The sequence below is a fragment of the Hylobates moloch genome, unplaced genomic scaffold, assembly GCF_009828535.3.
Source record: "Hylobates moloch isolate HMO894 unplaced genomic scaffold, HMol_V3 SCAFFOLD_15, whole genome shotgun sequence".
NCBI classification, from domain to species: Eukaryota; Metazoa; Chordata; class Mammalia; order Primates; family Hylobatidae; genus Hylobates; species Hylobates moloch.
The window spans coordinates 1,211,258-1,234,508 of NW_026652290.1; the positions used below are offsets into that span (position 1 = coordinate 1,211,258).

General features: G+C 56.5%; 1 protein-coding gene across 2 annotated transcripts in view; it reads left to right on the forward strand.

Moving 5' to 3' along the window:
• The window catches only part of LOC116482929 (septin-9), a 123,692-nt gene that overhangs the window by 24,158 nt on the left and 76,283 nt on the right, over nt 1-23,251 (forward strand). Inside the window, exon 2 of one of the 2 annotated variants that reach the window (XM_032176450.2) lies at nt 892-948. In XM_032176450.2, coding sequence (XP_032032341.1) covers nt 892-948 — 57 coding nt within the window. Of the gene's footprint in view, nt 1-891; nt 949-14,357; nt 14,466-23,251 lie in introns of those variants that run through there. The other variant, XM_032176452.2, reaches the window with a different exon arrangement.

The window sequence follows — 23,251 nt, forward strand, 5'->3', positions numbered from 1 at the left end:
GATCCCTTATCTCACTGTTGGTGGGGCTGGGCTGGTTATGTGTCCCTGAAGCTCTCTGAAGGGTGGCTGTATGGCATTGCCCAGGGGACATCCCCAGAGTGCCATGCTCTGCAGCAATGGGGCAGCCGCCTGTGCTCCCAGGGCCACTCCTCCTGGCAGCCTTTCGGGTTTGCTCGGCTTAGCACCTCGGCAAATCTCCTCGAGTTAGGACTTGTCTGCCATGAGCCTCTCCAACGAGCAGCCCCAGGCCAAGGCCTGTGTGTGGGCAGAGGGAGCGCGTGCCGCGGGAGGCTGCATTAATCCGAGGTTCTGTTTTTGTTCCCTCCTGGGGCAAAAGGTAAAAATAGCCTGTCCCACTCCATCCCCAAATCCAGCCTGGCTGCACCCAGCCCTGGGAGTGAAGGAGGCTGGGTCAGGACTGCCTGTGAGTTGTAGACCCTGGTGTAGGGAAACCCTGGTTCATAAGATGGATGGACATGGTGGAAGGAGGAGACTCCGTCCAGCAGAGACACGCTTGGGTGCAGCCCAGTTTGGAGTCTGAAGGACGTGGGCTCACCTGTGTGCAACTCTCATTCACTGTGTGGCCACAGGGAAGTGACACTCTGGAGACTCAGATTCCTTATCTGCAAAACAGGGGCAGTAGGGCTTGGGGGAGGAGGTGTGTGAAGGTTTGGCCCAGAGCCCCCCCAGCAGCCAGACAGCAGTGACTGTCATCCCTCCAGGGTCCAGGGTTACCTGGGGGAGTAGGGCCCCTGCCCCCAGATGGGCCCCGTTTCTGGCTCTGGAACTTACACAGGAGCAAAGGTGAGGACACTCCTGGTGTTAACCGTCTACCCGGAGGGAGAGCGCCAGTGGCCTTGTGTGACCTTTGCCCTTTGTCTCTGTCTTTAGGAGGCACGCGGACCTCCAGTGGCAGGCTCCGGAGGCTTGGTGACTCCAGTGGCCCAGGTAGGTGGCTCGCTCCGCCCTGGCCCCAGCTCATGGGCGTGTTTGTGCTGTGGGCCCCTTCGTTCTTCTGGTCTGGGACCTGCCTCCCCACCTGGCCTCCCTGGATGAGTGCGGCCACTTGCCTGTTTCCCAGGGAGATGCCGTCTTTGACTGCTGTTGACTCAGGTGGCTTCCAGGCCTGTCGGCGCTGCCCTGCTGGAGATGATCCTTGTCAGGGCAGGGGCAGCCAGGCTTAGGGAGCAGGCCTGTGTGTGCGGGACAGAGGAGAGAATGGGAGATGGATAGGGCTGGATGGTTTGGTTTGAGGTGCTGAGGGGACAGGCGTGCCATGGACAGGTGGCTTTGACCGTGGGCTTCTCGGTGCTGGTTCAGTATCCTTGGGCTCCCTGCAACCTTGCAGGATGGAAGACGCTCCAGGATAGAGCAGATACGTCCAGTGTTATCTAGGAGGAAATAAGTGGGCCTCTGGCAGTGGTCACTGTGCTATTCTTTCTGCTTTTTCCATGTGTTTGGAAATTTTCCACACTAACCAGTAGAGAGGGGAAACAGATGCACCCATCAGAGCTCTGGGGCTGGCCGTCCAGGACAGGAGTTACAGCTCATAGGCTTGGAGGGACCCTACCAACCACCGGGTGCAGCCTGGGCAGGGGAGTGGGACGGAGAGGTCAGGGCTCTGCCTCCAGCCCTTGCCCCCTAGGGCTGAGTCTGCACGTCGTCTTCTCCCCACTGGGTGTCCCCGATCTCCCCTGCCTGACCCCAGTGTGGCCATGATAGTGCCTCTGTTTCTGGGAGGCTATGTTGTTCTTGGCTGTCACTTCCAGCGGCCAGGCTGGGACAGGTGCCCATCTAGTGGCTTTTCTATTTGGAGAGGATGGTGGGTCACAGCAATGAATGGACTTACCTCCCCTAGGAGACGAGGAGCTCTGAGAAGAGCAGAGATGGCGTGGTCACATGTGCATATGTGCTGGGGGCCAACTGGGTGCCAGGCCCCTGGCTGCCATCATCATGGTGGTGGTGGCAGACAGGCAGGGACTGTGCCTTCATGAATTAGCCATTCTAGAGGAGACAAAGTTACCAAAGGACACAGACCCTGAGTCAAATCCACACAAATAGAGCGCCTGTGGCCCAGGGCTGCCTTCAGAACGAGGTGAGACAGCCGTCGTGCCAGGACAGGGTGCCTACGGGGCAAGGGCATGTGCCCATCTGGAGCCCCCACCTCCGTGCTCTAGACCAGCTCCGTCTGATAGAACCTTCTGTGATGGTGGGTCTGTTCTACACATCCGCACTCCGTCATCCTGTGTGGTAGCCGCTTAGCCATCTGGGTCTATTGCACACTCGAAGTATAAATGTTTACGTTTATTTTATTCACTCATTTACTTGCATAGAATTATTTATTTTAAATGGATTTCCACTTATATCTGCGTGTGGCCAGTGGCTGTGAAACTGAACAGTTCCAGACCACGCTGGCTACCTGAGACCTCAGAATTCTAGACCCAAAGCCTGCTTCTGATCCTGAGCTTGCTTCTGTGGGGACAGCACAGACCCCTCCTAAGTCTGCCCTCCAGAGGTGGATGCAGTGCCCGTGGACTGTGCATCCCCAGGCCTGGAGGGTGGAGAGGGTGGCTTTTTACAGGGAGTGGGAGTGGAGGGGATGCCGTGTCCACGTGAGTGCATGTGAGGCCCTTTGCAGTACAGGATGGGACTGTATGTGGGAAGAGGGGGGTGATGCTCTGGCTGGAGGCCCCTGGGCAGCTGCGTGATTCAGCGCTATGGTTGAGAGGGGCTCCGCCCATCACAGTCATGCTGGGCACTAACCACTGGACAGCCCGGCCGCTGCTGTGTTTCTGGGGAGCTTTTCTCCGGCTCCGCATCTGACCTGCCTCTCCGTCTCCCTCCCTCTCATTGGCCAGCTTCTGGTGGAATGGGTGGGGAGGGTCCCCCAGTGCTTGTGAGGGTTGCATCTTGGGAGCCTGGCACCCTGGGCTGCGTGGACACAGCCTCCCCCGGCGGTTGCTTCCCTCTGCTCAGACTGGCTCGTTCTGTGCCGTCAGCACTTGGCAGCCACGATCACGGCTCAGCTTGGAAGCCTAAGGCATAATTTGCTGAAGCCCAAAGCTGCAAGCTGGTGATCTGGGTTTGCGTGGGACTGCCTGCTGACACACGGGGTCCTCCCTCTGTGGGCCTCTGTGGGCTCCGGCCCGAGACACCCTTTCTTCATCTTCTTGGCTTCTGTCTTTCTCCCTGCCTCCCTGCTGCTAAGACCCTGGTCCAGGCAGGAGTTCATTCCTAGACGCCCCAGCATCCCCGGCCTCCCCATTTGACACTCCCCAGATGACTGTCTGCCATCCCATCCTCCCAGCCCAACTTCTCTGTAGATCCACATCTGGCCAATCTCCCATGTCTGGGACTCTTGCCCTCCCCAGAGGGACGAAGGCTCTTCTCGAGGCTGCGTTTGGGACTGGGCCAGGGATGACGTTTCTGGCAAGATCTTAAATGACACCACGATCAACCCTTTGGTCAGCTCACACACTTTCTCTCTCTCTTTTTTTTAAAACAAACAAACAAACAAACAAACAAACAAACAAACGGAATTGTTAGAGCTACAAAAAAAAATGTAAAGAATAAGGTAACAAAACACCTGTGTACTCACCATCCCGCTTAAGAAGTGAGACATTGCAGGTGTAGCCACAGCCCTGGGTGACCCTCTCCATCCCAGCCCCGCTCCTGCTGCGGTGCCCACCCCTCTGGATTGGGATCTGGCTCCAGGCAGGCATGTCTGTGCAGGGCGGTGGTGTGTCTGAGGAGCCTAGGTCTCCTTTTTTTTTTTTTTTTTTTTGAGATAGAGTCTCGCTCTGTCGCCCAGGCTGGAGTGCAGTGGCGCCATCTCGGCTCACTGCAACCTCCGCCCTCCGGGTTCAAGTGATTCTTCTGCCTCAGCCTCCCCAGTAGCCGGGATTACAGGCACCCGCTACCATGTCCGGCTAAATTTTTTGCGTTTTTAGTAGACGCAGTGTTTCACCATGTTGGTCAGGCTGGTCTCGAACTCCTGACCTCAGGAGACCCGCCTGTCTCGGCCTCCCAAAGTGCTGGGATTATAGGTGTGAGCCACCGCATCCGGCCTGGTCTCCTCTTGAATACGGTCATCAGCATCGTGTGTCCGAACAGCCTAGGTCTGTCTCCTCTTTAATGCCACCGTCAGCATCGTGTCCTTGGTGCCTCACTGGAGTCAGTGGCTGCCCTGCTTGTGCCCACAGCGTGACGACGTGGAGACTTATCCGTGCAGATCCACGTAGCCTTGGTTCATTTATTTTGGCAGCTAGTGAGTGTTCCTCTGTGTGGGGAGGCAGAGTTTGCCGGTCCCGTGGCCCACTGGTGACATCGCCAAAGGTCTTCTCTGTTACTAGCGCTGCCGGGAACGTGTGTTTCCCCAGGTGGATTGGCTGGGTGGTGGAGACGCGCTTCTCAGCCCTTCTAGGTGTTACCACTGCGCCCTTCCGAGTGGCCGTCTGGTAGCCTCTCCCATATTCGCCCAGGGAGGCAGCCGCCTCCCTGACTGAGTGTCCAGCTGACTTTTGCCCTGGTTCCCACGGTGCACAGAGCATTTCATCTCAGTGGTGCCTGAGCTTACCTCTCTCTGGCCTTCAGACCCTGGCTGGGATCCTTGCAGCCAACGCCTCTGACTGACATCCCGTGTCGCTGGGTCCTGCTCTTCCATCTTGCAATACCTCTGGGGTGTGTGGCCTCTTCCCCAGTGCCCCCATCATCCCTTCTGTCCTAGGTTGAACTGTGTCCCCCACAAACTCATGTCCACCAAAAACCTCAGAATGTGACCTGGGAGTTGGAAATGGGAGTCTTTGCAGATGTAAGTAGTTAAGGATCTTGAGATGAGGTCATTCTGGATTAGGGTGGGCCCTAAATCCAACAACTGGTGTCCTTAAAAGAAGCAGAGAGGCCACAGACACACTGGGAAGAGCCACGCGAAGGCAGCAGCAGATGGTGGAGCGATGTGGCCCCAGGCCAGGGAGCACCTGGGAAGAAGTAAGGAAGGAGCCCCCACCCCACCCTGGAGCCTTCCTAGGGAGTGTGGCCTTGCTGACACCTTCATTTTGGACCTCTGGCCTCCAGCATGGGAGAGAACCCGCTTCCATTTTTTTCAAGCCCCACAGCTGTGGTCCGTTACGGCAGCCACAGGGCACTGATGCACCTCCCCACCTGGCTGCTGTGGATGGACGACCCCCGCCCACAGGAAGTCTCCCTCAAGCACTGCAGGCATCTCTGCCCTCACAGGGGACGTCTCTGCCCTCACAGGGGACGCCTGTACAAGGAGGTGTGAAAAAAGGGCCCTGTGGGGGCAGGGCCCGGGCTGGTGCTCGCTGCCTCCCTTCATCCTATGCCAGTTCCCATGCCTCTTCCGGCAGGAGTGCCTGGCTCCACCCGGTGAATCAGAGCCCAACTCTCCTGACAATTGGCTGTCACTTATTTAACTGCCGCCATCCCCAGGAGACAGAAAATGCCAGAAGGGTGGGGCCTGTGCAGTGCCTCCTCACTATTTCCCCAGGGCACCATGCCATGTTGCCTCAGTGCACAGAGTAGCGCTCAAAGTGTGTCGGACGAACAGGTGCCCCGTGCCCAGGCATGCAGACGGAAGTGTGCCACGTGGAGGGAGCTGGTCGTGGAAGAGACCACCAGCATCTTGGCTGCCCGAGGACGTTGCCCCTGGGCTCTTGCAGGCACCCCTAGTTAATTACTTCGTCTCTCACCCATAGCTACCCGCTCTTCCTCTGTTTCTCTGATGTCAGCCTTGCCACCCACCCAGGTTCGCAAGCAGGAAATCTCAGAGTTGACCTTGACCTCTGCCTCCCCAGCACCCCCAGGTCAACAGGCTGCCAAGATCTCATCCACTCTCTCTCCGCATACTGACCCTTGGACAGGCTGCCCTAGTCATGGTCATGTCTTGGTTGGGCCTCCGTCATCCCTCCTTGGACCAGCAGGTGCTGTCCTCCCCACCCCTGCCCTGCTGTGGCTCCTTCCCGTCCATGGCCAACATTTAGAGGACGATTACTGCTTCCCTCCTCTGTGCTGGGGACCGGGTGATAGGATCCCTCCACCCGATCATTTACATTAGACCTGGGCCCGGTCTTCTTACTCACAGAGCCCTTAGTTTCCACCCCCAAGCCTCGAGTGTGGATTTGTGCTGCCGCCCAGCCTGGCCCTGATACCGCTTTCCAGCCTGGAGCCCCTGCTTCTGCGCTCCTGGCTCTGGGTGCTCGGCCTCCCTGGATGGATTGCCACTTGTCCTCTGGAAAGCGGGGCTTCCATGCTCCTGGACCCAGCTGGCTCAGGGTGACTTTGGGCCATCTTGTCACACCCCTTCTATCAGCTCGGCCTTGCTTATTTCTGTGTCCTCCACAGCCTCGGACCAGAGCCGAGGCGGGATGCTTTCCTGGTGCATGGCAGGCAGTCAGGAAATATTGCTGGACTGACCTTGATAGGAGATGCTTGGCAGAATTGGCCAAAAAAACTAGCTTAAAATGCAAATGTTGGCCTTGTTTTGCGTTGGCTAAAGAGTAGCTTTTCTCCATTTACCTCCTGGGTAAGAAATTGATGGCGAATGCAGTGTCTCTAGGGAGGAGAAGAAGGTGACAAAAGGGGTCTGTATAACAGGGCAGGCACTGGGCATTTGTGACTATTTAAGTTTAAATTATTTAACATAAATGCGAAACTCTTTGCCTTGGTAGCCCTTCCACGTTGCAAGCGTTCACTGCCACATGTGGCTGCCATATTGACCACGGCAGATACAGAACATTGACGACATTGCGGAAAGTTCTATGGGGGGGGTGGGGGGGCGCTGGTTTAGATCATCTTCACGTTGGATCCACAAATTCATTGTTTATCCAGTGAACGGTTGTTGGGCACCTACTGAGCAAGCAGGATGAAAGACACCCGATCTCGGGGGAGTCTTCTGTTGGCTGCAGAGAAGCTTAAACTCGGGGAGCCTGGGGCAAACTCTGCAAGGCCCTTGGCCTCTGCACCCCCAGACCTCCCTCGCTCTGCAGGGGCAGTCGGGGGCCCCCTCTAGGAATGGAGCGCCAGCTCCAGCTCCTGTCAGGCTACAGCCCGGACGGATGGCTGAGCACGAGGCTGTGAGAGTGGAATTGGGCCCAGCCGGGCTGCTTCTTCCCGTTGTCTTGGTTTCCTTCCACGCTGACCTGGAAGGACTCCTAAAGCAACAGGCCTGCCCAGGCGGTTTGCACCAGTAAACCCTGCAGTGGCCCCAAGGGCAGAGATAGCTGGATTGTATTTATTTAGGAACAGCCAAAGCTTGAGGCACAATAAAAAGTGGAGAAAGATTCCGGAGAGGAATGCAACTGGCCTCAGCCTGGGAATCCGTCTTGCTTGGGAGGCTGTAGGCGGGCCAGGCTGGGGCCAGCCTGGAGGGTCTTGGCCGGCTCTGCTGGCAGGTACAGTAGCAGGGTCAGCAGGAGGGAGTCCAGGACGGAGCTCCTTCATTTTTAATGCAGGGAAGCAAACTTCAGTGGTTGAGTCTGAGGATGAGCAGGAAATGAACGGAAAAGTCTTTTTTTTTTTTCTTTTTTCTTTCTTTTTTTTTTTTTTTTTTTTTTTTTTTTTTTTTTTTTTTTTTTTTGAGACGGAGTCTTGCTCTGTCCCCCAGGCTGGAGTGCAGTGGCGCATCTCGGCTCACTGCAAGCTCCGCCTCCCGGGTTAACGCCATTCTCCTGCCTCAGCCTCCCGAGTAGCTGGGACTACAGGCGCCCGCCAACATGCCCGGCTAAAGTTTTTGTATTTTTAGTAGAGACGGGGTTTCACCGTGTTAGCCAGGATGGTCTCGATCTCCTGACCTCGTGATCCGCCCGCCTCGGCCTCCCAAAGTGCTGGGATTACAGGCTTGAGCCACCGCGCCCGGCCTCTTTTTTCTTTCTAGGCAGGGTTTTTCTCTGTCCCCTAGGCTGGAGTGCAGTGGCACGATCATAGCTCACTGCAGCCTCAACCTGCCGGGCTCAAGGTGTCCTCCTGCCTTAGCCTCCCAAGTAGCTGGGACTACAGTTGTGCACCACCATGCCTGGCTAATTCTTAAAAGAAATGTTTTCAGGCTAGGCATGGTGACCCATGCCTGTAATCCCAGTACTTTTGGACCCGAGGTGGGAGGATCACTTGAGCTCAGGTGCTCCTGGACCAGCCTGGGCAACATGGCGAGACCCCGTCTTGACTAAAAATACAAAAAGTTAGCTGGGTGTGGTGGTACACCCCTGTAGTTCCAGCTGCCCTGGAAGGTGAGGCTGCAGTGAGTTGTGATCACATCACTGCCCTCCAGCCCAGCTGGGCAAAGGGAGTAAGACCCTGTCTCAAAAAAAAAAAAAATTTTTTTTTTTTTTGAGATGGAGTCTTGCTCTGTTGCCCAGGCTGGAGTGCAGTGGCATGATTTCGGCTCACTGCAACCTCTGCCTCCCAGGTTCAAGTGATTCTCCTGCCTCAGCCTCCCAAGTAGCTGGGATCACAGGCATGAGCCACTGTGCCTGGACTTTTTTTTTTTTTTTGTAGAGATGGGATTTCTCTATGTTGCCCAGGCTGGTCTTGAGCCCTTGGCCTCAAGTGATCCTCCCACTTTGGCCTCCCAAAGTGCTGGAATTACAGGTGTGAGCCACCACACCCAGCAGGAAAAGTCACTTTAAAGCGAGAGTTTGTGCATCCTCTATAGCTTGGTGCTCAGCATGGAGAATTTACTGGAATGTGTGTTAGGTGAGGGGACATGGAATATGGCAGCAAATCCGAGCCCAGAGCGTCAGAAAGCATCCTTTCAGCCAAAGATACCTTCTCTCCACCTCCGTGCAGGACCCTTCCCCAGTGTGTGCGCCTGGAGCAAGGTGGGGCTGATCCTACGAAGCCCCTTTCCCGAAGGCCCCTGCTGCCCACATCAGCGGCACCTGGATCGCCTGCTCCCTTTTCTGGATGGCTGGACCAGCCCCAGGGCCTCCTGGCCTGGTGTGGGGAGCACAGGCCACCCTGGCGAATGCCTGCTATGTGTCCCCTTCCCCCCAGGAACTGGTGGATGAAGCTGTGCTTCGTGGAAGGGGACAGAGGCACTGGTGCCCAGGATGGTACGCCTGGGGCAGCTGAACTGGACCTGGCCCCTACTGGGCCCCTATGGAACCCAGATCGTTGTGAGAAGGAGTGGGGAAAGACAGGTGACCCGCACCTTTCACTTTTGTTTCATGTGGGAACAGGGGCTCAGTCTGCACACATATTCAGTTTGGAGTGTGAATTTCCCTGGAGGAGGAAAATCTCTACCAAGAAGACTCTGATGTCAGGATTGTCCGTGAGGGCCGGGCGGTGTTCTGGGGCAAGGAGAGGAGTGGAGGGGGCAACCAGGGAAGGCTTCCTAATGGAGGAGGCATTTGATAGCATCTTGAAAAAGAAGCAGTTCCTAGGCCAAGCCAGAGACTGAAGAATCACCACCTAACTTCTTTTTTTTTTGTTTTTTGAGATGGAGTCTCGCTCTGTCGCCCAGGCTGGAGTGCAGTGGCGTGATCTCGGCTCACTGCAACCTCCGCCTCCCGGGTTCAAGCAATTCTCCTGCCTCAGCCTCCTGAATAGCTGGGACTACAGGCATGTGCCACCATGCCCAGCTAATTTTTGTATTTTTAGTAGAGACAGGGTTTCACCATGTTGGTCAGGCTGGTCTCGAACCCCTGACCTCGTGATCCACCCGCCTCGGCCTCCCAAAGTGCTGGGATTACAGGTGTGAGCCACCGCACCTGGCCATGACCACCTAACTTCTTTCTACCAGATGTCCCTGGGCTGAGGCAAGGTAGGTTGAGTGTGACACTTCCTTCCTTTCTGTGGGTTCCGGCCTTTCTGGAGCCCGGCCAGTGCCACTGGAGACAAAGTGGCCTTCGCTCTTCCTTCCCGCCCTGCCAGGCCTGGCCTGTGCCGCTGAGCCCCACTTTGCAATTAAGAGGAGCTGTGAATCAGTGATGCTGACGTCGAAAAAAAGTGGCCAGGGGTCTATGGGGGGTGAAGGACAGAGATGCCGCCCTGAGAACTGTCTGGAAGGGGCTTTCGGGTAACAGTGCCCACTCCAGGGTGTGGGCAGGCGGGGACGGCCGGGAGCTGGGCTCACAGGCTGGCACAACCAGAGTTTCCCAAAGCTGTGGCCCTGAGGGCCCTGCCTTCCCGGGACAGCAACCTTTGGTCCAATTTGGGAAAAGGTGGGTTAAACCAAGCCCGGCCCCCTCACTGTAGGATTACTCGATGCGTTTAGTATGCAAATGTGCCTCTGAATCTAAGACAGGACCACAGAAACCTCTTCAGCGTTCCTCTGGAGGGAGAGACCGCGGGGGATCCACCGCAGGGGCTTGGGTCTGCGCTGGCCTGGTGAGGTGCCCCCTTAGTGCTTACAGGGAGGCTGAGACACCGTGCGCGGTGAGAGGTTGGCCCCTCGCCTCCCCCACCCTCTGCTGGCCTTACCTCACCACCTCTGCACTTGCCTCCCAGCTGGCTCATGACTAACCCCTGCCTCTCCAGAGCCAATCGGTGCTGCCAGGTTTTCCATTTCAAGTGATCCCCCGCCTGGGCCACGATGTTTGGATTTTCAGGCACGGAGGGGAGATGGACCTCAGGCCAAACCATGCTGGGTAAAACTGAAGGTCAAGGCTGTGCTCAGTAAGTGCTCCAGCCCTGGCCGTCAAACTCATCGTGTGCACAGCGTGCGGGAGGTGGCTGGGTGAATGAACTCAGTCATAGCCTGGCCCCTCACTTGGGGCTGTTCCCAAGTTCCCACCGCCAGCCAGGCTGGGTCAGAGCCTCAGGGGGCCTTCCTGGGCTTCCCTGCCCCACAGCAGGAGTTCGTATGGAGAGTCTTGAGTGAGGTTAATGGGTTTTCTTCTTCTTCTTCTTCTTCTTTTTTTTTGAGACAGGGTCTCACTCTTTTCACTCAGCTGGGGTGCAGTAGCGCGATTATAGCTCACTGCAGCCTCAAACTCCTGGCTTCAAGCAATCCTTCCGCCTCAGCCTCCCAAAGTGCTGAGATTACAGGCACGTGCCACTTTGCCCAGCTGGGGTTTCTGCCTTATACTTTTTATCTTGTTTCTAAACTCAATACAAAGAAAGGTATTACATTTATAATCAGAAAAACCAACAAGGAATATTATTTCAAAATTGGAAAAGGGATTAGAGAAACAAACCAAGAAACCTCTGCGATTTCTGCCGATCGGAGTCAGTGGTTGTTAGTGGTTGGCTTAAGACAATGTTTTAGGAAGAAATAGAATAACAGAAAGCAACTCCAGTGGCTCCGTCTGTGGCGCTGCATCAGTTTCCTGCAGCTGCTGTAACGAGTGGCCACAAGCTGGCTGGGTCACAACAACGCCCAGCCATCCTCTCACAGCTCTGCAGGCCACACGTCCGAGATGAGGGTCACCAGGCTGAAATCAGGGTGTCCACTGGGCACAGCCCTCTGGATACTCTAGGGCAGGGGTTCCCACCCCCGTGTGTGTCCTATTAGGAACTGGCCTGCACAGTAGGAGGTGAGTGGCTGGCAAGCGAGCGAAGCTTCTTCCGTATTTACAGTCACTCCCCGTTGCTTGCATTACTGCCCAAGCTCTGCCTCCTGTCTGATCAGCCATGGCATTAGATTCTTATAGGAGAGTGAACCGTATTGTGAACTGCATAGGTGAGGGATCTAGGTTGCGTGCTTCTTACGAGAATCTAATGCCTGATGATCTGTCACTGTCTCCCATCACCACCAGATGGGACCGTCTAGTTGCAGGAAAACAAGCTCAGGGCTCCCTCTGATTCTGCATTATGGTGAGTTGTAGAATTATTTCAGTGTAATAATAATAGAAATAAAGTGCGCAGTAAATACAGCGTGCCTGTGGCCGGGTGCGTGGCTCACACCTGTAATCCCAGAGTGAAACTGTCTCAAAAAATAAAAAATAAAGGCCAGGTTTGGTGGCTTACGCCTGTAATCTCAGCACTTTGGGAGGCCAAGGCTGGCGGATCATGAGGTCAGGAGTTCAAGACCAGCCTGGCCAACATGGTGAAACCCCGTCTCTACTGAAAATACAAAAATTAGCTGGGCGCGGTGGCGGGCGCCTGTAGTCCCAGCTTCTTGGGAGGCTGAGGCAGAAGAATCGCTTGAACCCAGGAGGCGGAGTTTGCAGTGAACTGAGATCGCACCACTGTATTCCAGCCTGGGTGACAGAGCGAGACTCTGTCTCAATAAAATAAAATAAAACAATAAATATAATGCACTTGAATCATCTCAAAACCATCTCCCCACTCCCTGGTCTGTGGAAAAATTGTCTTCCATGAAATCGATCCCAGGTGCCAAAAAGGTTAGGGGCCACTGCCTTCATCGCCTGCCCCCTCGAGCCTCTGGTGGCTGTGGGCGTCCCTTGGCTTGTGGCTGCATGGCCCTTACCTTCAACACCAGCATCTTCAGATCTCTCCGGACCCCATCTCCACTTGGCCTTCCCTGTCTGTGTCGAATCTCCCTCTGCCCCTGTCTTGTATGAGCACCGAGACTGCCTTTAGGGACCACCTGGACCATCCAGGCTGCTCTCGCCACAGCAAGATTCGCAACCGAATCACAGATGCAAAGACTCTTGTTCCAAACAAGGTCCCATTTGCAGGTCTAGGGATTAGGACCTGCTATCCCTGGGGCCATTATTCAGCCTTCTCTAGTGCCTGTGATCCCTCCCTCCCCGGCCTCCCACCTCGGCTGAGATGCTGTCCCCACCTCCTCACTGCCTCGCTGCCTGTGGGGCTGGCCTCCAGGCTCTTTGGGAGGAGATGGTTGCTTGATGTCTCCCAGAAGGCTGGGAATGGTCCTCCCCACCCCCCAGTAAGACGTCCTTTCTGCCAAGGAGACTGCATTTGGGGTACTATCCCAGGTAGAGAGCGGAGGGGACTGTGGCCTGAAGTGGCACTTCAGGGCTTTTGGCTCTGTCATCTAGCTGAGGGCTGTGCATGGGCCTCACCTGGTCACAGGTAACTCACCAGGCTCTGTGGGGCAGGGATTGTAAAGAGGCCTGCGGGGTGTGTCGAGGTAGAGGGGTGCAGATAGTGTAAATTGGTGTGGGGGCCTTGGGGAGCAGCGCAAACTGGAAGCTGTTTTGTCTGAAGGGCAGAACAGTCTTACACCAGCCCTGTGCAGCCAGGCAGGAAGGCTTCTGAGGTGCGGCCACACGTCCTCCCTTTCTCGCAGAAGTTGACAATCTGGAGTTTTCAGAGAGATTGCCTGAGCTCTCAGCCTTGGCACGAACACACATTCTCTTTAAACAGGCTTGGGCCAACAGAACCGACCTCTGTGTCTCGGGTTTGAATGAACCCTTGAAGTGAAGCTTAAAGACACAGAGGATGCCCCTGATCCTCACCCCCGTGACCCACATTGTAAACCCCCACCTGCTCTGCTGAGCCCTTGGCCTCAGCATGGACCCTATGTGCTGGTGGGGACCCCCCAGGTACGCAGCCTCTGAGACCCAGGATGAACAGTGGGGAACAGCACTGATCCCCCAGTGGGGCCCCGAGTTCCCAGACAGGAAGACTCGCTCCCTCCCAGAGAATGGCTAGAGACTCACTGACTCATGCGTGTGTGGTAGGAATCTTCCAGGAAGTCCCCGTCCCGTTCACCCTCTCTGCCTGGGTGGGGACGGCAACTGCCTCTGTCACCGCAGGCTAACGGGAAGGAGGGGGGTGACTTCTCAGGGTTCCTCCTGGGCAGGTGCTCCGGAACCTTTTCTCAGCAGGCTGACCTGGGGCACAGCTGTTCCTCCTGCCCAGCCACGTTGGGGTGCGGGGTGAAGAAGGGCTGGGCCAGCCCAGGACGGAGGAAGGCGAGGCAGGCACACAGGAACTGGGCTTTTTAAACACTTAAACCCAAGGAAATCGCAGCATCGCGGGACAGGGAAAATGAAAGACTTTGGAAGTCGTCAGGAATTTGACTCTGTGAGTTGGTTTCCAAGAGTCTAAGTTAAGCATCTCCAAGTGGATATTAAAAAGGAGCAGCAAGCCTCGGGGCGGCGGGGGCTGGAGGAGGTGGAGGGAGGAGGCTGCCGGAAGCCGCACTCGGGACCTCTGCAGCCACCGACCAGACTGGGCGGCCGGGACTCTGGGACTCTCGCAGGCAGACCCTGGGGGCTGCCGGACTCCTCGAGGCCCACCTCGGGCCCTCTCTCCTGCCTCCTATTTTTGGATTTCTCTCCTTTGCTCCCTTTTTCCTCCTGTTTCGAAGAGACAATGCTACTTCAGTTTGGAGCACAAACATATGATCAGCACATGGAAATGTGGTAATTCGGATGCATTCGTGATTGCAACAGATTGAAGAAATTAGACCAGACAAAGAGTGTTTTTAGAGGAGGAGGAGGAGGAGGTGGAGGAGGAGGAGGCTGAGAGAGGGAGGGCGACGGGGGTGAGAAAGGGGAGGCCGCCTCTGAGCGGGACGCCGGGACTCCCGCCACTGCTAAATATATCCGTAGGAATGGAGAGGGACCGGATCTCAGGTACGCAGACAGCCCCCTCCCCATCGGCCGCCCCCCACTGCCCTGGACTCGGGGCTTTATTTATGCTTGGGGGAATAAGCATGCAAAGGCTGCTTTTGCTCATTTTTCACAGAAATATTTCTTTTCTTTTTGACGGTTCTAAGCTTGTGGGACGAATGCCGTCTCAGAAGCTAAGCTCTCCTGAGTCTGGCTTTTATTTAAACTCAGCTCTCCTCTCTCCTGGCTACTTCCCTTTCATTTTCCAGTGTGCCACTCTTGCATGTCATGGCCACTCTCAATGCTGAGGCTGTTGGCGCCGAAACCTTGGGAGGGTGTGGGGGACCTGCCCCCCTGGCTCGGGTCTGGGGCGGTGACGCTTGGACCTGGCTGGTGGTTGGTTTGTCCACTGTGTGGTTTGTTTTTTGCTTCCAGCCAAAGTCTGTCTTCAAGGCTGCCTGGGTCTCCTACCTAAAATAGCATTTCTGTGCCTTCCCGGCAGTTGATTATAGAGGGGAACCTCCTGGCGCTCAGAGGGGCCCGGCGTGTGTGTGCGTGTGTGCACGTGTGCGTGTGTGCACTTGTGTGTGCGTGTGTCCATTCACGCTGGCAGCCCCCTTGCAGCAGGCACACACCCATCAGGGCGTGAACCGGCAAATGAAGAGAAAGGGGGCTGCCCTGCCTTTAGTTCACCCCAGCTTTCCAGGCCCTCCCTCCCAGGCCCAGCCTCCTTGGTCCCTTCACTCACATGCGGTGCCATGGCTGCCGTCTCACGTGGCCAGCGCCGTCATCGGTAATTAGCAGTGATGACAGTTTCTGCCACTCATGCCGCCCTCTGGGCCCAGGGCTGGGAGATATGGGGTGGCTGAGCCGAGCTCCAGGCTTTGGGTATTCTGAAGTGACCTGCGGGCCATGGAGCGGGGGGTCGCGAAGAGTGTCAACCCCCACGTGCCTTGGACCCTGGTCTGTTGGTTGCCACTGTGTGTGTGTTGGGGGGTCCCTGAGAGAGGGAGGACCATCTCGGTGGCTCCTCTCTAGGACGTGTGGTCCCCTCCACCGCTGCTCCCAGGGCCACGTCTTTTTTTTTTTTTTTTTTTTTGGAGACGGAGTCTGGCTCTGTCGCCCAGGCTGGAGTGCAGTGGCGCGATCTCAGCTCACTGCAAGCTCCGCCTCCCAGGTTCACGCCATTCTCCTGCCTCAGCTTCCCAAGTAGCTGGGACTACAGGCGCCTGCCATATTTTTTTGTATTTTTAGTAGAGACAGGGTTTCACCGTGTCAGCCAGGATGGTCTCGATTTCCTGACCTCGTGATACATCCGCCTCGGCCTCCCAAAGCGCAGGGATTACAGGTGTGAGCCACTGCGCCTGGCCTCAGGGCCACATCTTGATGTCACGTTGGGACTGGTGGAGCGGGTGTGTGTTGTGCCGCTGAGCACACCCAGTTGGGCACAGCAGGCGGACCTCAGGAGGGGGCCAGGGGAGACGAGCAGAAGGCTCGGGCGGCAGTGAAACCGCATCTTATCTGTTTGAGCTCGGGGGCTCAGGCCCCCTGGGACGGGTGGGTGTGTAGCCCAGTGTCCTGCTCTCGGCCCAGCAGGAGTCACAGGGCAGGGAGCGCTGAGAGGGGCCTTTGTCAGGCATGCACGGTGGAGCCGTCATCGGAGTGACCACCCCACCAGGCCGCCTGGGCAGGCCGCAGTGGGTCCCCTGCCTCCTCGGCCACCAGCCCCAGGAGGACGTCACTCCACCCGCCTGGCTGGCAGGGGTCTCGGGGAGCCTCGGGTTCGGCCTTCATTTTATAGATGATCCAGCCGAGGCCCAGATGGGTGACCAGCAGGGGATCTGAGAGCTGGGCAGAGAGGCGTGGGTTTGGGGGGTGGTGCTCCCTGGGGAGCTGGAAGTGATGGCACCCTCCCAGGCTCACAAAACACGGGCTTTTCATGAACTGAACAAAACACTCTTTGAAAGCAGCCAGTGCTGTGCCCCAGAGACCACTCTGATCCCTGCTGCCCTTGGCTGAGGACAGCATAGCCAGGGATGAAGCAGGGACCTCCCCTTGGGTTGTGCCTTGATGAAAGATGCTTTCTACAAAATCCCATTCAGATGTGTTTTCATGTAAGAAAACGTACATTTTTAGAAACTCAGTTGTAAACTGGCTGCCTTCCGAATGAACACGACAGTCCCGGAGCTGTTTTCCTTAATGAGGTTCTCGTCCTGGGCAAACTTTAGCGCTGGTCTTTAGTTGTCACTGAACTCCCAAACAGTCCCTGGGGAAGTGAGTTCCTTCCTGTCCCTGCTGGGTGGCCTTGAGCAAGCCACTTGGCAGCTGTGGGCTGCAGTTCCGTAATCTACAAGGTGAGGGGTGGGAGCGGCACGGCCCCCAGGCAGTGCCCCCACCTCTCCACGTGTCCTGAGGTTTGTGGCCGCTTCTTCCCTCACTGAGGGGCTCTTCTTCTTCCCAGGGCGTGGCTCACGCCGCTTTGTCAGGCCACAAGCCACTGCGAGAGCTGCTCTGATCCCCATGCATGCTCTGGCCTGAGGAGGAGCCATGGGGAGGACGCCGTGCCTGTGTGACAGAGGCCTGCCCGGCAGACGCCGGCCCGCTGACTTCCAGATGTGGCTGTGGGTGTCTCATGCCCCACTGGGCTGGCGTGTGAGGCGTGTCCAGCTCAGGTTGCCCTACAGCTGCCCAGGAAGGGTTTGTGGGAGGGGGTGGTCCTACCCTGGTGAGTCCATGGTGGTCTGCCGGCCCCAGGGAAGTCTTAGGAGCCCCAAGACCTGCCCTCTTATCCCTCCCTTGGCAGTGTCTGGCTCCCGTCTGGTTTGTGAACGGGGGCCTGGGTACTCTCCCGCCCTCCCTGGGGGCTGTGGCCTTCCCCTGGGAAGGTGCTGGAGGGTTTGTCAGCAGGGCCGGCATGAGTCATGGAGTGGTGACTGGCCTCTGAGGCATGGAAGGCCACTCCTTCCAGCCAAGGGTCGGAGCTTTTTTTTGTTCTGGACTGGCTTTGTGGCTTTTACAAATTAAGCAGTTTTATCTTGTTCCAAGAGGTTGTATTTCAGCAGGGAGAGAGTCTCCAAGAAGGGAACTTTCCACTGGGGAGCTCCGTTGGGCTGGGAGGCTAGGAACAGGCCATGAGGGAGGGCTGCAGGCAGGGGGAGTGGCCATCTGTACATGGTCATGAATGCAGGCCCAGGGTCCTGGAGGGGGCTCGGCCACGCTGTTGCTAGACGTCTGTCCCCACCAGGGTCCACCTGATGCAGTACGGTACAGGGTAAAGCCCAGCTCCTCTTAGGGGGTTCCTGGGTCATCAGTGGGCAGGGAATCGAGGCCTCCTGGAGGGCGGTGCCTCAGCCCTCACCCCTCCCTCCTGTCCCTCACTCTGCTGTCCCCAATGGCCTCTGCTGTCCCCTGGGAGTTCTTACCCCTGGACACGCGGTGCCTGTCCAGTCTCAACCTCTCCAGCTCTGCTTTTCCATCTCCGAGGTCAGAGGCCTGGCCTGACGCGCTCTGCACCTGCTTCCTGCCCAGCCCTGCGGGAACTCTGGTCCCTGTAGTGGTTTCCTGGGGCTGCCATCACCAAGTGCCATAAACTGGGTGGCTCAAAACACCAGACATTTCTTCTCTCGCTGTTCTGGAGGCCAGAAGTCCGAAATCACTGCATCAGCAGGCCTGGTTCTTTCCGGAGGCTCCGAGGGAGAGCCTGCTTCTTGCCTCTGGCAGCTTCTGGCGGCACCCGCAACCCTTGGCATTCCTTGGCTCGTGGCCACACCACTCGACCTCTGCCTCTGTTGTTACAGGGCCTCCTTCTGTGCCCTAAATCTCCCCGTCTCTCATACGGACAGTCTTTCTCGGATTTAGGGCCCACTGGGTAACCCAAAGTGGTCCCATCTCAAGATCCTTAACTTCATAACATCTGCAAAGACCCTTTTTCCAAATAGGCCATGTTCATAGGCTCTGGGTGGATGTAAATTTTAGGGGCCACCTTTCATCCCCCTGTTGTCCCCGTCTGTTTGGATGCACAGAATGGTTCCATGTCCCAGACCCCTTGCTGGACCCCTCTGGCCCTTTGGGGTGGCCGTCGGCCTTTTCCACTCGTTCCTGTGCTCCTGGTGAGGTGTCGGGGTCGGGCTTAGCCCCTGCGGGAATTCTGGGGATAGCACGGAGCCGGTAACTCCCCACCAGGTGTCTTCCTACCTGCCCAGAGCTCATGGTTGTGAGGGGTCTCTCCCTGTGGTTTTGATTTGCAATTCCCCAATGCTTAGTGATGGTGAGCATCTTTTCGTGTTTATTGCTCATTTGCACATATTCTTGCAGAAATGTCTGTTCAAGTCCTTTACCTGTGTTTGATTTGGATGATCGTTGTTGCTGAGTGTTAGGAGATCTGTAGATTAATATCCAGATACTAATCCCGTATCTGATCTATGATTTGCTGCCATTCCATGGATTGCCTTCTCCCCACGTTGTTAGTGCCCTTTGATATGCAAATTTTTTTTTTTTTTTTTTTTTGAGATGGAGTCTCACTCTGTTGCCCAGGCTGGAGTGCAGTGGCATGATCTTGGCTCACTGCAACCTCTGCCTCCCTGGTTCCAGCAATTCTCCTGCCTCAGCCTCCTGAGTAGTTGGGAATTCAGGCGCCCACCACCACTCCCAGCTAATTTTTGTATTTTTAGTAGAGACGGGGTTTCACCATGTTGACTAAGTTGGTCTCGAACTCCTGACCTCAAGTAATCCGCCCGCCTTGGCCTCCCAAAGTGCTGGAATTACAGGCGTGAGTCACCGCGCCCAGCCTGATATGCAAATGTTTTAAACTTTGATGATGTTCCACTTTATCTATTTGTTCTTCTGTTGCCTGTGCTTTTGGCGCCATGTCCAAGAAATTGTTGCCAAATGCAGTGTCATGAAGCTTTTCCCCTGTGTTTTCTTCTAAGAGTTTTGTGGTTTTAGCTCTTGAGTTTAGGTCTTTGATGCAAGTTGAGTTGATTTTTGCATGTGGTGTAAGGGCTGGTCCAGCCTCATGCTCTGGGCTCTTGATTCACTTCTCTTCTTTTCTCACGCCCAGCTGGTTCTGCTGGGTGGCGGGGAAGAGGGGGGATGTCCCGGGCTGGGCCTGCACGTGATCATCCCCTCTCAGCCAGGGAGTCTCAGCTCCTGCCCAGGACCTGGCTGGACATGCTCCCTCCTGGGAAAGCCTGGGCCGTCTTTCTAGGTTGATGGCAGGGCCAGCCCGGGGCGTCCTGAGGCCTGCCCTGTGGACACGCCCCTTGTTCTAGGTGGTGTGGCCGCCCGGCCTGCGTGTGAGACCGGGTGTCTGTGCTTCAGGGCATGGAGGCTGAGTGTTTCCAGCCTGTCCCCTTGCTCGGCTCTCCCTCTGGGGAAGCCCCTGCAGCCCATTGTCTGCCTCTGCTTCTGCCGTCTGTGCCTTTGTCTGCTTCCTGTTTGGAGGTGGTCATCCCCGGGGCCACCCTTCATGATCTGGACATGAGTCTCTGTTCTGAAGCCACCACCCAAACCCCTGTGTCTCAAACCCCTCCCACCCGCCACATGGGGTTCCACTGTGACCAACTCAGCAGCTGATGAAGCTTCCCTTGGGGCTCTCCTAGCAACGGAGAGCTGGCTTTCTGGAGGCCTGGCCTCATGCCCTAAGTGGAAGTGGGGCGTGAGGGTGTCAGCTTTTTTCTGCTGCCTGGTGCTCTAGGGGTTGGCTTGTCATCCCTGGAAGCACTTGCCATCCTTATACAGCACCCCACACCCTCCTCCTCGCCTCCTACCCCTTCTTCCAAGGGGTCATCTCTGCTTCCCTCCCCACCCAACCTCACCCACGTGGTCCGCCCAGCAACCTTTGACCCCCAGCATGACAAAATAAACCTCCCTTGCCGGTCACTCATTCATTCATTCAGCATTGGGTGCTCCCTGTGGACTTGGCACTGGGGTCCAGTGGAGGACAAAGCCAGACACAGTCCTTGCCCTCATGGGACTGCACAAGTGCAAGACCACATCAGTAAACGTGAAACATGGGAAGTGACAGGAGTGACAAAGGGGACCAGTGGCAGGACAGAACCTGGGGTTCATAGGACCAGGTCAGGAGGGCTGCCTTGGGGGGACACCTTCGGGCTGAGCGCAGAAGGATGAGGAGTAAACCAGGCTCAAACCCAGCAGGCAGAGGCGATCGCTTCAGGCAACGGGCAATGCGTTCAAAGGCCCTGGGGCGCGGGGGGGCTGAGGCCGGCAGCACGGCAGGAAGTAAGGCTGTGGTTGAAAGAGACTGACTGTCATGTTGTGAAATATACACTTGGTTTTCATCTCCATTTCCTGGCATACAACTCCTAAAATCCCTGGAATCTGCAAAGTGATGTCTTTTTGGATGCTCATGATTGACAGACCAGCTGGCAGCCCCTAATCAGCTTCAGGATGGTTCCCAGGGAAGACCAGGTAGAATTACAAGGTTGAGACTTTCAGCACCACACCCCAACCTCCAGGTAGGGGAGAGGGGCTGAAGGTTAAGCTGATCATCAGTGGCCAGTGATTGCATCAATCATGCCTTGGTAGTGAAACCTCCATAAACACTCAGAAGGATGGGGTTCGGGGAGCTTCTGGATAGTTGAGCACGTGGAGGCTTCTGGAGGGCGGAGCGCCTGGGGAGGGCATGGAAGCTCTGCGTCCCTCCCCCATACCTTGCCCTACACATCTCTTCACCCGTATCCTTTATAATAAACCAGTAAATTCCATGAGCCCCAGGCACATGTGTAAAAGAAAAAAAAAAGAATAAACCATAGCTGCTCTAGCAAGTTAATCCTACCAGCACTGGCCCTCATCTGCCGACCTTACCTCTGGCAGTGCTTCCCTCTCCTGGGCCCCTGGGACCCCCACCCCGGCCCCACCACCCCTCCTGTAGTGGTCTCACTGGCCGCTGCCCTCAGGTTAGTTTATTTTTACCCAGCCTGCTCCCACCAGGGGCTGAGGCCCCCCTGCTCACTCCAGCTTCCTGGCCCGTCTCTTGCTCTGGGCCCCCCTCCACAGCGAATGGCCAGAGCTTCTGAAGCTGCTCCCTGAGTGCCCCTCCCTGGCCCCACACATCCCGCACGGTGCCTCCCTAGGGTCTCCCAGTGGCAAGGGCATTGGCGTAGATTCTGGGGCTGCCTTGGTTCAAGCCCACCCTGACTGGGGGCCCGAGGGTCCCTGAGGGGGTCCTGAAGGCCAGGGCAGGCAAAGCTGGCCATGCTCTGGGCAGTGGGAACTGGGCATGCGAGGGTGTCACGGGTGGGGAGATTCCTCTTAACCAGCAGCCCACGTTTGGAGACTGATTTGGGCTCCAGGCTACGCCTTGAAGTTGGGACGGAGAGTGGCGCAGATCTTAGCCCGGAGGCTCCCTCTGCCTGTGGACACCCTCATACCTCCATCCATGGAGCCACCCTCCTCTTTTTTTTTCTAAATGGGGAAACTCTGACTTGAGCACTGAATAAACAACACACCCTCGATCAGCAAAGAGGCACTGGCTCTGAAACTTTGCCATGAAAACTTGAAAATGCTCTTTGGACCGATTTGCTGGAACAGACGGGTGTGATGGGGCTGCGGGGCTTTGGGTGGCAGGAGGCGTCCCCGTGCCCAGGGCATCCCGATGCTCAGGCTTTCCCTGTGCCCAGTGTGTCCCTGTATCCAGGGCATCCCCATGCCCAGGGTTTCCCGTGCCCAGGGTGTCCCTGTATCCAGAGCGTCCCCATGCCCAGGGTGTCCCCATACCCAGTGTGTCCCTGTATCCAGGGCGTCCCCATGCCCAGGGTTTCCCCGTGCCCAGGGTGTCCTCGCACCCAGGGCGTCCCCATGCCCACGGTGTCCCTGTGCCCAGGCACTGCCTCTCCCCACTTTACTAATCTCCCTCCACCAACAGGTGTCAGCTGTGAAATGCCTGCTGTGTGTGTCCTTTGGTTGAGTTCATCTTGTGCTCTTAAGTTCCTGTGACACACAGCCAGGCTGCTTTAGTTCTTCTGGCAAATGTTTTGTCGTTGTTGTTTGATACAGGGTCTCACTCTGTCACCCAGGCTGGAATGCAATGGCGCCATCTCGGCTCACTGCAACCTCCGCCTCCCAGGTTCAAGCGATTCTCCTGCCTCAGCCTCCCAAATAGCTGGGATGACAGGCGCCCGCCACCATGCCTGGTTAATTTTTGTATTTTTAGTAGAGATGGGGTTTCATTTCACCATGTTGGTCAGGCTGGTCCCGATCTCCTGACCTCAAGTGATCCACCCAGCTCAGCCTCCCAGAGTGCTGGGATTACAGGCGTGAGCCACCATGCCTGGCCCGTCTGGTGAATGTTTATTGAGGCCTACTATGTGCAGCCTCTCTCTTAGGTGCTTGGCCTGTAATGAGGAGCAACAAAGACACAGTCGCGGATCGCTTGTTACTTACAGTTGGAACTGAGAATCAGGCAGCCCACAAATGAGCAAATCCATAGGTGGTTTTAGATGAGGGCTGTGAAGAAGCTAAGAACAGGTTGCTAGGGGGTGCGTATTTGTGTGTGTGGCGGGGGGATTAATGGAAGCCCTTTCTGAGTGGTGACACTGAGCTGAAGCTCTAATGACCAGAAGGGCCCGGCCAGGCCAAAATCCAAGGGAAGAGCAACCTGGCAAAGGGAACAGCAGGTGTGAAGGCCAGAGGCCGGAGCCTGGGGAAGGTGGGAGTGGCTGGAGTGTGTTGTCAGAGACGGCCGTGGTGACACCAGTGAGACAGGCAGGGCCAGGTCGTGCCGGGCCTTGGAGGCCCTGGTGAGGGCTTGATTTTATTCTCACTATGGTGGGACCTCAGTACCCTGTGGC